Genomic DNA, 16,102 nt, shown 5'->3' with positions numbered 1-16,102 from the left:
TGATATATTCTCTTCTGTGTTTTTTAAGCCCTAAATAGCAACACTGGTCTCTTGTTCTTGAGTCAATTATTCAGTCGTTGAAATAATAAATTAAAGAAGCACTGAACAGTTCACACAAGGGAGCAAAAGCAAATGTATAAAGTTGAATAAAAAAAATTAATAAATTGAATGATCACAAACTCACTGTAATTCTATAGCATATAGATCCATACAAATGTTAGATTGTGAAATGTACTCACTTGTCTACTACTGTATCGATGTCATATGAGAATTCACAAATTCAGATCAGTGTGGATGTTAACGGGTCAACTGCTGAATCTTTGACAAGATGATCTCAGAGGAACATGCTGAGACGTACTGTTTTATTCCTTTCTTTATTTAATCTAGTGCTGTTATGATCTGTGGCTAAAATACATTTCTCATTTTATCAGTGACATACAAAATAATGTGTAATGAAAAAATCTATTTGAACTGTAGAACACCGCTACAAACTACAACTGAGGGTTGTTGTGGCTTTAACACTGAAAATCCAATTGCCTTTTACATTTGCCAGCACATAAGCACATTTCCAAGCAGCTGTGCAAGGCCTAAAGGCGGGGCTGTAGTCAAGTCCACCTTAGTCGAGTCCAAGACCAGGACTAGTCGAGGCCGTTTCAAGACCAAGTCCGAAGAGGTTAGAGTCCAAGACAAGACTGAGTCCAAATGAGTCAATACCGAGACAGGAAAAAAAAGAATACTCTTCAAGACCACTTACTTACCTGTTCATAATTTATGTGACGTGAGACACAGTATATCTTCTACTTAAAGATGATCATTTTGCTTTATTATTTGTAATAATCAAAAAGCAAGTGCAGAGTAACACATTATAGGATTAAATTAGGCCATTTTATTTACTTAAAATATAAAATGGAAATGTTCCCATTCTTGAACTTAATACTTGTCCTGAAGAATTCATACTAGCTGAATTCGGATGTGTCTGTGGCCAAAATGATTGTCCAAGACGAGTCTGAGACAACGGCCCTGTTTAAAGGTTCCTTAAAGTACCTTTTTAAAGTCATAAATCATTCCTTATTGAAGAGTGTCAGTTGTGATCACTAGAAGTCCCCCTTCCAGGGAAAGCACGAGGAGCTACCATTTAGTGTTAATAGAAAGGTATTGTTGACTCAATGTTGATGTGGACTCTGCAGACCCGGTTGTAATTATGTCTGTAAGAATATACAATGTTCTAGCAATCCTTGCTAGTGATGCTCCCAGATGGGATGACAAATAGTTTTTTCTCAAAGTCTTTCTTTTTATTACCCAAATTTAAATCCACTCCATGAGGGGAACTGGGGAATTGTTCTTATGTTCATGTTTTATTTTTTTTTAAAAGGAGTCTGAAAAGAAGGCCACATGTAGCTGATGGTGAAAAGGCAGAGAACAGACCTTGTTTCCTTCCTTTGCACAGATTCTCATGGCAACACTGAGGTGTCAGACCAGGTCCACAGTCTGACAGTGAGGTATTTTCAGCCTTTTGTTTAGGCTGTCAAAACGGATATATTTGAAAGGGAATGAAACTTGCAAATGAATAGTTTATGTAGAAGTAGGCATTTTGCATACAGTAGTAGCCATCGGTAAACTGAAATATATATTAAGAGCATATGATGTTAGACTTTGATGATCCAGTCCTATGTCTTAAGTTCAGCTGTGTTAGTAGTTTGATCAGTATCATGCTTTTTGAAGTTGAACTTCTTTTCTCTTTGTAGAAAATCCAAAGTAAACCTGTTTCTGTCATTAATTATGCTGAAAACGAAATGCCCCGAAGCATGCCTATTCCCCGCCTCACTAATCAGTAGACATGGCACATTTTCTCTCTCATTGCCATGCGCACTATAACTAACAGTTGGATTCCTTCCAAAATCACTTATACCCCCCATATATTCATGTATCATCCTGCATATTGACCAGGTGATGCATCTGGTCTGCCTCAAAGGATTTAGAACTGCATAATCAGCAGGCATAGTTTGTGCCGTTGGAGCGCTGTAGATGTATGAAAGAATCTCACTAGATCCCATTTCTCAGTGAGGATTTCACTCCTGCTCACTGAAGGTGGAAGAACTTTAGCAGCTACATCTGACAGGGTTGTGTTCTCCTGACATTGATCCACTAGCTGTATGTCACTTTGATAAATTGCTGTCTTTGTAGCTCTTCACTCATTGCACTTTCATCCCTTCTTACATTGCTCCCATTACTGCATGCTCTCAAAGGTTTTTGCATTAATTGAATGGGATCTTACTGACATTCTGTCTAATGTCATTTCATCAGTTGCTCACTTTATCTCTGCAGTACAGTAGAAGAGATGCTCTGTGCTTGGAGCATTTTTTTTAAGAATTCCGAACATCAATTAGAGATGCTTTATAGTCATACAAATTACAGCACAATGTTAATGTGGGTCAAGCACACTGCCTGACACAATGAAATTGCACCCTTGGTTTAAGCAAAAAATATAATTTAAGTCCAGTGAAGACTCACTCCTGGAGAGGCGCTGGGTCAGTACACAGGCAGCAGAACCTAAGATTTTAACAAGCCTATTGCACATACAGTATAAAAAGTCACGCTCACTAGAGGATTTGTTAGGAATGCTGACTAACGGCTAACCTTGAGGGTGGGTGGGTGGGTGTGTGTGTGTGTGAAGGAAGAACTGTTTGGTTTGGGAGCTGTCTTAGATGATTTCCCTCTTCATGCTCTGCATTCGATGCCTCCTGTTGTTTCTGTGTTTATCAGCCTTCACCTCACGAACCTGCACAACATCTCCCTGCTTCTCATATGCACTACCATAATGTTCAACATTCCTATGCAAATTATTCCTAATGTTGCCAATTCTGGGATTGCTTAACCATCACATAAGGGTGTCCATGTTTAGTGACAACTATCTCTGAGTCTAAATGTATTGGCAGCGTGCCAATGCACTGAAATGAAATGTCAAAAAGGGTTTTATTTTGCTGATGAGTGCAATCTCTCTTTAGATGAGGATGAGCCGCACCCCATCTACTTGGAATTAAATTTTGTCAGAAAAGCACTGCACTTAACCTCAAGGCACACTGAGGAGATATCAGAATCCAAAACATTTACCCAAATGATGCCAAATACAAAATAACTTGCGCTGTAAAATAATGCAATCCTCATTTCTTCTTGAAATGGAACTGCAAGGTGTATAATTTGACATCTCTTAGGCAATTTGGAGATGTCATGCAGGGGGCTTTCTTCAGTTCTGTTAAGTTGTTTTTTTTAGTAGATTTGTCAGGATTTTGCAGGTCAGATTTACAACAAAATCTGGCATGCAAGGCAACCAGTAGAACCTCCGGGAAGTTACTGCTCTCAGCTAAGCGATACTCTCTGTAAAACTGCTAAATGACCTTTTTACACTTTGGTTTTTGTATGGATTAAACAATTAAGCTGAGATGTTAATTTGTGGGCTTTAGAGGTACTGGTGGTGGAAACTGGGATTTATTACATTTGGGCAGATCTGGGCTAGCTGTCGCCCCCTGTTTCCAGTCTTTGTGCTAAGCTAACTGGCTACTGTACATTTACCATACAGACACCAGAGTGGTATTGATCTCCCATCTAACTCTCTTCCAGAAAGCGTATAAAATGCTGAGCTATTCCTTTAAGCTTTTGACTTCAGCTACATTATGTTCATGTGCGCTCCCACACTGTTAAAACAGACAGCATCTGTCCATGTTTCCTTATAATTGACTCATGAAGTGCCTCTCCAGAGCATCTGTTGGGAAGACATTTTATAACTAGGTGTCAAAAGCCTATCAAGCTCATGAAAGATGTTCCACTGCATGTAATGCAGTACAAGTCTTACCGCTTAAAGTAACTTGACAGAAGTAACGAGCAGCTCGAGCTAGACTTTGTGCAAGATGTCTTTCAATCTTCCGCACCGCTCCTGTCTAATTTTGACCTCTGTCCTCCTCCAGGTCCAACTGTTTTGAAGTCTTCACCTTGGATGGAGCCAGCACCAATATTCTTCAATTTTGCACTGCAGCAGAAAGCACTGACTGGCTCCAAGCAATATCTACAAATATCAATAACCTGACACAGGAGAACGTAAGTCCATCTCTAAACACTAGCGGCTTGCTTGGATCTTCCTGTGAGTCTTTATTGAAAATAAAGGTGAATGTTCACCTATTTGTGATTATTTTAAATATGTGTGACCTTAATTAAACTCTTATGACATCCATTAACTTAACCAAGGGGATAATTTCAGTATAATCACTGGCATAACATTGGGTAATGTAGTCTATTTTCAGTTTTATGTTTGTTCGAGAATCTGGTATCTTATCTATCTATCTTTTGATTTGTCTATCATAATCACAATGGGCAGATTATTAGTTTATGGAATTACAACATTTCAGATAGTGAATTTCATCCTTTTATCCACTTGTGGCCTTTTAAAGTCGATAACACCATCTTAATAAAGAAAACCTAAAAGCATACAATAAATGTTTTGCCCACAGTTATTACAGGTTATTTCCCCTTATGATTTTTCATAGCCACAAAGGCAACAGTGCAACATGGTTTTAATAGACTATTCCTGTCAAGCACTCATTGAGTCACAGTGGCACCTCTCCCTCTCTGCTGACAAAAAAGAGCCTCTCTCATGCCTAATTAATGACTGCAAAGTAGTCATTCTGCATGTGCCTCTCTATCTCATTTCCTCCTATTTCACTTTGATTATCACACTGATGATGTGATGCATTTTTGGTAAGGATGCAGACGTACTGTATGCCCGTGCTTGTCGATTGCACAGCTGCCTTTTTTAAAAAGTGTGATTAATTCATGCCTGCATCACCTAATTACGGACGTGGAGTGTGATTGCTAAATGGCCAATCAGGATGTAATTGTATGCCGGCTTTGGGAGAGAGCAGAACTTTTGTTTTAATGACCTTCAACCTTCAAATAGACTTTGTGACACCCTTGGGGTCCGTCATGTGCTTTTTATGTGGATGACTGTCATCTGGCAGGGTGGAGGACTACTTTATGTGGTTTGATGTTCTTTTAGATGGACTAAAGCAGAACGAATTGGACAGCTTGTTAGAGCCTAATTATATAAGGATTTCATGTGACAATTTACCTTCCCTTTGTAACTGAGGTGAGGCGAGACAGGAGCAGAGATCATGCTGAGCGTGATATGCTGACACAGCAGGGTTCTATTCAGTCTGAAAATGTTTTACACTAGTTTGCAACATTTTTCATCATCATAACCTCCAAGATACACATTACAAAAGGTAAATGATGTTTCTAAGACTCTAACTTTATACTTTCTTGGAGCCTCAAGGTAGTTTTCACATTACATTTTTCATCTCACAAACTTTTAAGTCTTTCTGCTGACTGAACCTTTTTTAAATGAAAAAACCCCAGCATATATTCATAACCATTTATATACTGTACATACTATATTATACTGTATATATGTTTAGCCATTATTTGTGTATCCCTTATTGTAAAGTCTAGATAATTTGCGAGAAATCTACACAGCTACTAGTGTGTGTGTGTGTGTGTGTGTGTGTGTGTGTGTGTGTGTGTGTGTGTGTGTGTGTGTGTATAATTAGTGAAACTGCTTTCCCAGGTAATTCTTTGCTGCCAGTTCATGCACTGTTGTCTTTTAGGTTTTTTAATCTAAATAGTCAAATGTTATACAGTACAATCAAATAAATGTTATTACTTGAGATTAAAGAGATTATTGCATTTTATTGAATTAATACTAGCCATTATATTTAAAAAACAAATTAAATGAAAAACTTGAATTTTATTATGGCACAAAATTTCACATGTAGAAATGAATGTTAGTTGCTATTTAGTACTCAAGTGGTTAGCAAACCTAAACTCACTGGATAGACAAAATATATACATAAATGTGTGAATTATTTACACAAAATTGAAAATTGTTATATCTTTATCTGTCAAGCTTCTTTAGATCTGCAGATTCATAGCAAAAATGTATAATTAGGTTGTGGTGATGGTGTGTTATGACTAACTCATGACTATCTCTCAACCATATCATTCCCAGATGATTTACGGGTTCAGGAAGATACCTTTTATGTAATTGCATATTTAATAGATTTTTGGAAAACTTCATATGTCACTAATGTTTTTCTTTTTCTTTTCTCTTACAGATAAAAATCGTCAACAAATACTGCACTTCAGATGATCAGGTATGCTGACAGTAGCCTAACTCGGCATACCAGTCCAACATATCTTTTTGAAACCAGATGCATAATTACAACCGTCACATTATATCACTGTTGGCAGTTCTAAGTATACCTTTTATTTGGTACTGCTGGTAGAGAATCAGACAGGAAAGGCTTTGAGAGGTCATAATTGAATCTCTCCTTAACAGTATCATGGACTTATTGACTCAATGGCTCAAAGAAAATGTTTAATTTATATCTCCAGATGGAGAGATATGGTGGAGATCCCTGTTCAGGCTGTCCACTCATAGCCTGCACAGCCTTCTTTGCAGGAAATGTTATACACATGTACAAAATTGCATCATCTGCATACAACCGCAGCTGTCCTGGCAGCTCTGAATGTATCCATAGGCAATAAACAGCTTGGAAACAATTTTGGAACAGTTAAAGCCGATTTATGCTTCTGCGTTAAATCGACACCGTGGGTATGTATGTAGGTACGTGGAGATACCAACCCTACGCCGTAGCCTGACGTGCACGTCTCAAAAAATGTCTCCACACACACATGCCGGCCCTGCTATTCTCTTAAAGAGATCGACGCACACAACAATGCACAAGTGTAAACTTCGGGCTACTTACATAAGCTACGGCGAAAGCTCTGTGTGGAGCCTCGGCAGAACCTTAAATTAGCCTTTATTCAGTCAGATAGTTAGGAAGGAGTCAGGACCAGCATGTGGAAATTGATGTGCATTATTCATCACAAGATGTAGTGTAGATGGAGTAAGGAAGATGAAGCAGCACATACAGCACAGATATGCTGCTAAAAGGAAAGCAGAGAAACATTCCAAGTCAATCTGAGGTAGATAAGAGGTTAACTGTTGCATTTCAGCTGAGACTGCAGCACCAATGTGAGCAGTATCTGTTAGATGTATCCTGTCAAAGATGCCTCACTGCAGTTCTTTAAGTCAACCCCTTCGATTGTTCACATTTTCCTATTCTGGTCTGTTTGAGCAAGTACAGATGTATATTTTTTTTCAAAGTTCTCTCAAATAGTAAACGTGTCAATCTCATCCTCCATCTCCGCAGATTGTTCACATGGGCTGGGCATGTGAAAGCTCCGAGGGAAACGCTGCTGATAGAACCTCAGCATTCAAGTTCCTGGCACTGAGAGGACCATATTTTTATATCTTCAGAAGCCCCCCGGTAACTAAGTTTTTTTATTTATTTTTTTTAAATATTTTTATTTGTTTTAATCATTTTCCTAGTTGATTAACTTTTAATTTTTTTATTCAGATCTGATTTTAAGCTCATTGAAAAGGTTTTGTTCAAATGATTTAAACTGTGGATTCAGCTCAGCATAAGAATGTGTTCAGGGCCTTTTTTAAATTGTTTTTGAACGTAACAAGTGTGATGATTTTATGCTGCTGCTCACTGATTTGTGATTGTCCCCCACAGTGCTGTATGGTCTGTGTTGTTGAAGAAAGTTGGCAGCATCTGTAAAATACTGTATGCTTCAGTTATCATTGAATAAGAGAAGACAGGCATGCAGTAACTGGTGCTGAATTTATATTTGTTGTGATCATGGCTGACTGTTATGTGACAGTGAAACAAGGTTCATTGTTTTAATTTTTACAATATAATGTTAATAAGCTCTGTCAACATGTATCACAGTGGATGCATTGAATTACTAGTTAAGCAAGAGGTTTAAGTATTAAAGGCCCCTAGCACATTGCAGGGTTTATTTTTTTTCAGCTAAACTATACCGGCTTGAATATTAATGATAAGTAGTATTAGCTGATTCAGTGTTTAGTTAGACTGCCGGAAATATTGCTAAAACCTGCCTAAAACCTTTTTAATGTAACTTAATCTCACTGATAGTTTCAGCCAATCACTTTTTTTGGTTGCATTTGCATTCTGTCCTTCCTGACATTCAAAAAAGTGTTCACCACTGCGACAATGGTGACGCAGTAAAGTACGTGCAAGATGCAGCTCATCATCAAAGTACCCACAGTCACAGTAATTAATGCCCTCAAGGATTTTCTAGCCTTAATATTTAAATGTGGTTACAATACATGTATAAAACATTTCATGAGTTTTTGTAATGGGCTTAATGAGTCTTTGCATGGTTAAGCAAGTACATACACTCACCTAAAGGATTATTAGGAACACCATACTAATACCGTGTTTGACCCCCTTTTGCCTTCAGAACTGCCTTAATTCTTTGTGGCATTGATTCAACAAGGTGCTGGAAGCATTCTTTAGAAATGTTGGCCCATATTGATAGGATAGCATCCCCCACACCATTACACCACCAGCAGCACCGGCCCATTCTCCTCTGACCTCTAGCATCAACAAGGCATTTTCGCCCACAGGACTGCCGCATACTGGATGTTTTTCCTTTTTCAGACCATTCTTTGCAAACCCTAGAAATGGTTGTGCGTAAAAATCCCAGTAACTGAGCAGATTGTGAAATACTCAGACCAGCCTGTCTGGCACCAACAACCATGTCATGCTCAAAGTTGCTTAGATCACCTTTTTTCCCATTCTGTCATTCAGTTTGGAGTTCAGGAGATTGTCTTGACCAAGACCACACCCCTAAATGCATTGAAGCAGCTGCCATGTGACTGGTTGATTAGATAATTGCATTAACGGGAAATTTAACAAGTGTTCCTAATAATCCTTTAGGTGAGTATATATTTTTAGACTATAGCCTATGATGGGCAATATTATATGTCTAATATTCATTGTATTTACATTTGACCAGTTTTGGCCAAAAACTGTATTCACTGAGGACCTTACAATTTATACTCTTGCCAGGGGTGGAAAAGCCTCTAAGCCTGTAAGTTTTATACAATGAGATACTTTATATCTCCACTGAAACCAACTTTAAATAAATCCTTTTTGGGTTAACTTGTCAGAAGACCTGAGACCTGAGACTCACTGATATCAAATATATTATGCATTGTTAAATATGAATGAACATATCAAATGTGAAATGAACCTAAACTTTATTGTACAATTTATAGGGGTGTTCCCAACTAAGAATTGATATAGTTAACCTGATTGGTGAAGTCTTGCCTATTGTCGAATCAGCAACAGCTGTGGTCTGAGTCATTATATGTTGTTGTTGTCATTCGGGTTGTCCGTAGGGTTTAGATTCTCTGCCGGAGCCCGGGGCCGATATGTCCCGCCACTATCCTCGGGCCGGGCCCTTGATCAAGCATTTGTGTTTTTTTAATCATTACTTTTTTAGCCTAATTTGGTGGGGAGAAAGCGACGCCTCTCCAGCTTCTTCCGTAGCTCTGGGTAGCCTATATGTCCTGCACTGACTTGAGTGTGAGGTAAACTGTGCTAAATCGTGTCTCCCCCATCTGTAGTACTGTCTTTGATAATTGAGCAACCAGGCTAGATTGTTTCAGATATCTCGCTAGTCCTTAAGCAGCAGATATGGTCTCAGACCGCAGATCGCAGACCGTGCCGAAGGACAGTATTAGGTGATCGAGACAAGAAAGTCTCCTATATGGTTCCAGGGCTTTGATTATGTCGCTGCCTTGATCTGTTACTCACAAGTAAAAGGAATTGTAGTTGTCACTATCGGTTATAACGGCCCACGTATTAAAAAATGTTTGGGTTTAAATCGGGCTGGGGCTCATATTTACAGTTAATGGGCTGGGCTCGGACACAACGTGCACGGGCTCAGGGTTGGTCGGGCTTGATATTTTGGGCCCGATCTAAGCTTTAGTTGTCCGTCCGTCCCGCTAATTTTGGTGACTGTGATATCTCAGGACCCTCTGGAGGGAATGTCTTCAAATTTGGCACAAACATCTACTTGGACTCAAGGATGAATTGATTTGATTTTGCAGGTCAAAGGTCAAGGTCACGGTGACTCCCCTAAACTTATTTTTGCCCATAACTTAAAGAACTCGTACCCAAATTACGACAACATTTCACACAAATGTCTAATAGGATAAAATGAAATGATAACATTTCAAAACCAAAAGGTCAACTTCACTGTGAAATCATAATGTTCTGCATGAATGCTTTTCTGGCTATTATTCAAGGCCATACCTCAGGAACAGAAGGGGGAGACAATTGGTCGGATTCAGAAACATAAAAAAATCACTTAATACCCTTTTATTAAATTGCTTCCAAGTCTCCAGGGTTTTTCGTGCATAGAGAGAATTTTATAGCCAGAGACAAAAAAGAAAATCGCCAAAACGTCTGATTTTCAGCAGCTAGCCTCGCTCTCATCCACAGCTGATATATTTTACACATGCGGCTGGCGCTGAGAAGACCGCTAAACTGCATCGTTTTAAATTAGGGCTGTCAATCGATTAAAAAATGTAATCTAATTAATTACATACTGTGACTAATTAATCACATACATAATTAACGGTGCCTGAACCGATACTTTTTAAGAAAGTAAAAAAAGAAAAGAGAAAAAAAAAGGGTACTAAACAACAGTTGGTGACATTAAAGAACGGCTTGTTTATTGCTAAGGCCATATGGTCAAAATTAAATGATTTAATAATAATGTATAACAATAACTTATTTCACTAGTAAATTGCTGTTGAACGACAAAAACGACAACCAGATAGGAAAAGGACATTTACAATAACTTCAAATGCACCACGAGGCTGTAGTTTACCAGTTTCATTGAACGCACCGTCTGTGTTGTTTCTCCGATGGTAGCTGCAGATTGTTACATACAGGTGTTGAATCCTCTACAGTAAAACACAGTCAAACTTTACACCGTTTAGCGTTAGCTGTCAGCATTGTAACCGTGTTTAATCCAGCTACTAGCTAGCGGTAGGCTAACGTTAGCTGCTGTTGAGTATTGTGTTAACTAGCGTCACATGCAGCGGTGTTTGTGTTTCCTGTAACGTCTGTTTCAGAGCAGCAGAGAGAAGCGCAGACATATCAGTGGCACCAGATTTTCGTCTGTATGCAGACGTCAATGGAATGGATTAATCTGCGTTAATTTTTTTATCGCGTTATCTTTTCTCAGATTAATTAATCGAAATTAACGCGTTATTTTGACAGCCCTATTTTAAATTAAAACGCTCCGCTGGAGCTCCGACTGCTGTCTGTCCGTGCGACTGTCTGACAGTATCAGTATTAAATTGAGTCAGTTTCATAAACGGTTAAAAACGTCACGTAGTCGCGTTAAAAAGTAGTCCAATTTGGTGTTTTGGTACAGTTGGTTTTAACACCTGATGTGAAGTGTAGGCCTACTCATGAAAACCCTGAACAAGCGTCGTCGTTTTGCGCCGTCTTTCTGCTGTGCCTCATTCACGTAGTGTCACTTTTTCGCTAGGAAGGTTAAACTCTGCAATTTATCCATGGTTCACATATATGCATGAACTGTGGTGGTCCGTTACACTGTAGGCTCAACATTACTGATAATTTTTTTTATCAATATAATGTAGAAAACATTACACTTCATAAAGTTTTGTATCCAGAACATGATTGTATTATTGTACAAATTAGCAGTGAAAGCAGTAGCCAATGTAAGTCAATCCTATATTTGTTAACTCGGGAGCAAAACGTTCTCCTTGGTGAGGAAAAAAGACCATAAGCCCTGTTCATAGGCCTACTATTTAAACAACTGGACTTTGGGGTCATGTGTAGTCTATGCGGGCCCATGTCCCGGATGTGGAAGCTCCCTTACTCTAATACTGAATATAATATTTTGAGTTGTTACTTACAACCAGAATTTTGTGATTTCCTTGCCATAAATATAGCCGTTTTTACTGTAAATTGGTGCCTAAAAATGTATCAGAATGCAGGAATTGAAGTCTTTTACGCTCAAAATTTCCTGGGGGACGACCCCAAGACCCCCACGGCGTAATGTCCCCCCCCTGCATGTAACTGCAATGTAACTGCAACTTGACTGGTTGGTGAAGGCATACAACCACGAGGTGGTAATTCTTGTTTTGATCCATATTCTCATTTGACATTGGCTTCAATTTTTTTCCACACAAGACAGATGACCTGAAACACCAAAAATGTTGTCTTCTTGACTTGACATAAAAATGTATGTTACAATTGGATGCGTTCCAATCTTTTTTTAACTCAAATTTCTGCATTATGGTGACCTCATAGCAATAATAGATATGCCCATTTAGAAAATAGAAGGCATAGCTTACAGGAAAAAAGAAACCAGAGAAGGTCATCAACAGATAGGTACAACGTTATGGATTAAATAGAATGGGATAAACCTTATAAATAACTGCAGACATACCTAATGTGCTCTGATCACTGCAGATAGGCATAATCACTTGGCTCAACAATTTCATAATGTCTGCAAATCAAATTTAAATTGGCTGAAATTGCGTGTGTCTGCCTCTCACTTGATTTTAATTTGTGTTCAAGCATGCCGTGAAGTCCAGAGCAACATCCAATCAAAAAACAAACACAAAATATAGACTTAAATCAGAATAGAATAAGCCTGCCAAATAAATAAATAAATAAATAAACAAACAAAATAAAAGTCAAATCAAGTAGGTCGTCAGAAGATGCAAAAAAACAAGAGAGAGAGAGACCTAACTGGCTCCAAGCACTGCAGTGAGTACTTCACAATGTCCAAAAATCAAATTGAAACTAGCTAAAAGGTTTTGAAATAATTTCAATCACAAACCAGAATAGCTAGTCTTTCACTGTCTGCTTGGTTATTTTCAAATTGTGTGCGAGGAAAACCAACTTGTTCACATTGCCCGGGAGAAGTGCGCTCCTGGTTTTGCTGACAATAAAACCTGCCTTGGAGAATTCACTCTCTGATGTCGTGGAGGTGGATGGGATGCTGTGGATTCTTTTCACGGCTGGACAGCTTTGGGTATCTCTCCTTGTTCTTTTGCCACCATTCCAGCTGTCCTGTATCGCTTATTTTGTGGTCCTTTTATATACTGTAAGCCTTCACCTCACGCCCTCTTCATTCAGCTGTTCCTCTTCTTCATCACTGGACAGCAGCATTGACATCACCTGGTCCTTCTCTTTCTGTTTTGGAGACCTGTGGGCTCACTCTCCTCCACCAAGTCACTGTCATCGCTTTCCTCCTGGACAGGCCTGTCAGCTAGACTTTCAGCTAGATTTGCCACCGCTGTAAAGGCCTTGTTCTGTTGTTCATCTGAGGAAAAAAAGAAAGCTTCTTGGAATGTGGGTGAATAATGGCAGAAATTATGTCTTTAAGTGTTACTATGCCCTGCTGTGTGACTTTCATCCATTTTTGTTGTGTCTAACACAATATTTCAGGCGCCAGTCTTGAGTAATGAAGTGTGCTGTAGCTGTCCTATCTCCAAGTAGTCTGAGAGAAATCCAAAGTGGCCGACACTGGCCATTAGATGATACTTAAAGGAACACGCCGACTTATTGGGACTTTAGCTTATTCACCGTAACCCCCAAATTAAGACAAGTCGATACATACCCTTCTCGTGTCCGTGCGTGTTGTAACGCTGTCTGACGGTTCCACCGCTAGCTTAGCCTAGCACAGAACCTGCAGGTAACTGGTTCCAACTAGCCTACTGATCCGAATAAGTAACAAAATAACGCCAACATGTTCCTATTTACATGTCACATGTGATTTTGTAGAGTCACAGCGTGTACAAAAAACAACTTAACATGAGACACAGCCATCTTCTAACCGTAAACAAACTGGGAACTATATTCTCAGAAAGGCGAAGCTCTGCTACTTGGGCGGAGTGATTTGCTTTGCAGCAAGCCAAGTTCCCGGTTTGTTTACGGTTAGAAGATGGCTGTGTCTCATGTGACCTTGCTATTTGTACACGCTGTGACTCTACAAATCACAACATGTAAATGGGAACATGTTGGCGTTATTTTGTCACTTATTCGGAGCAGTAGGCTAGTTGGAACCAGTTACCTGCAGGTTCTGTGCTAGGCTAAGCTACCAGTGGAACCTTCAGACAGCGTTACAACACGCACGGACACGAGAAGGGTATGTATGGACTTGTCTTACTCTGGGGGTTACGGTGAATAACCTAAAGTCCCAATAAGTCGGCGTGTTCCTTTTAATACAGGTTCAGTATCAGCTAGTGAACAAAGTGAATGTAGCCTTTTGTGCTGTGTTAGTTTGTGATATGACATAAGCTCTGTTCTCCCATTGGTATAAAAACCACTGTAGTCCAAAATGTGCTTCTTTCATCTTCTTACTTCATTTGGCAAGTGTTTCCACAGGTTAATCATGTTTACTCTCTGGACGCTGTGATTTGTTGTGCCACGGTGGCTGTGCACATTAGTTGTTTAGTCTCTGTTGGTCTATCCTTCCACCTGTTCGAGAGCTTTTGTCATACTTTAACACTGTTTGACAAGGTATTATGCCTCACCTTCTCTGTTTTGAAGGTTACCCAGCAGCTTTTGTCTGCCTATTTGTCTCTTGTAGATTTTAAAGACCGGGTTTCAGTGATGCTCTAAGCTGCACATTAACCCTACAGTCACATTAGCTACAAGAGACAGCGACAAAGCAACAGGCTGCCATTCATTTTCAATTGGAGTGGCCGTTTACCAGCGACGAGCTTGCCGCTGCCACGAGCAAGGCGGGGCCGAAATAGACAAGTCTATTTTATGCAAATGCTGAGCGATGCGACAAAACGACTGCCAATCGGAGTGAGGCAGCGTGACGTATGTACGTTGGTTGCTCGAGTCGAAGAAAATCATTCAAGATGGCGCAAATGCTTCAGGAGATCATATTTCTGTATATATCTGATATGTTTGGCATTTTATCTCATATATTTTGTTACTTCTATCGAGAAATAAATGCTTTTAAATCCAAAAACATCGTTCTTGTGATTTAACTATACCTCTGAAGTGACTTTTAAAACGTGCTTGAAGGACTGGAGAATTTCGGTTTATTGTTGCCAAGCAACCAGGAGTAGGCTAGGCACACCCAGGAGCGCCCACAAGCGAGTGCGTGTCGCTCTCTTTCGTAGCGAATGTGACTGTAGGGTGAGGGCAGACTTCAGCCCAAGTGTTTCCTATCACTCTTTGTGAGGTTCTGTCAATGTAATTTTCAGGACTTTGTCTCTCAAGAGGGACCTCTCACCTCAGTGTCTCAAGGATATGATGCTGCTTCTACCCTCTTAAATCAGGAAAGCTGACAAGGATGATAAAGATGATTGGTCTATAAAAATGAAAACTCAAATTTCATGGCCTTAATAGTGTGGGATGATGGCCATCCAATGTGCAGTCTTTCAGAGAGACTAATCTGAGATGATTGCTAGTTTAAGGGAATAGTAAGACATTTTGTAAAATTCTTATTTGCTTTCTTGCTGAGAGAATGATAGCACTCTTATTTCTGTACTGTTAATATAAAGGCCCTGCTTGGGATGGATAGCTTAGTTCAGCAAAACTGGGCAAAGTTACTTCCTGCAGTCTCCACTGGTTGCCTGGCAACCTCATGGTGACAACGAAACGAAGAAGCTACTGTGCCCGGCCTAAACAAATTGTCTGGGACATCATCACCCAGAAAACCATAAGTTGAGGGGTTTTTTGCATTTCTGTTTTCTTACGGATGAAACTAACAATATGAAACCTATTTCTAGTATTTGTGCTAAGCTAACTGGCTGCTGGCTGTAGCTTCATATGAACCGTATAGACATGAGCGTGGTTTTGATCTTATTTCACTCACAGCAAGAAAGCACATTTCCCAAAATGTCAAACCTTTCTTAAAGATGGACCCCTCATGGGTTCTGTGACACAGAGCTAAGAGGGTTGCTGTTTCTCAGCCAGCAGTCCATTTTCCTTTGGCGAATTCTGCCAATCCATCCCTTTTACATGCCAATGACACTGTCCTCTTTGGAGGAAATGAAGTGCTTCGTCTCACAAGGATAACGTGAATGCTTGATGCAACTTTTGTATCCACGAGTAACGTAAGTGAACATGGATTATGTGCCTGCTGTGAACCAACGCATTGC

At 39.5% G+C, this 16,102-nt stretch overlaps 1 protein-coding gene across 1 annotated transcript in view; it reads left to right on the top strand.

Annotated features, from left to right (window-relative positions):
* The window catches only part of sntg2 (syntrophin, gamma 2), a 53,600-nt gene that overhangs the window by 19,416 nt on the left and 18,082 nt on the right, over positions 1-16,102 (top strand). Inside the window, exons 9-11 of the mRNA XM_078278151.1 lie at positions 3,963-4,092; positions 6,162-6,200; positions 7,263-7,379. Of these exons, the coding sequence (XP_078134277.1) occupies positions 3,963-4,092; positions 6,162-6,200; positions 7,263-7,379 (286 nt within the window). The remainder of the gene's footprint in view (positions 1-3,962; positions 4,093-6,161; positions 6,201-7,262; positions 7,380-16,102) is intronic.

Source organism: Sander vitreus, chromosome 20 (assembly GCF_031162955.1).
Source record: "Sander vitreus isolate 19-12246 chromosome 20, sanVit1, whole genome shotgun sequence".
Taxonomy (NCBI): domain Eukaryota; kingdom Metazoa; phylum Chordata; class Actinopteri; order Perciformes; family Percidae; genus Sander; species Sander vitreus.
Note: the sequence above shows the minus strand (reverse complement) of the source record. Positions and strands in the feature narration are given on the sequence as shown.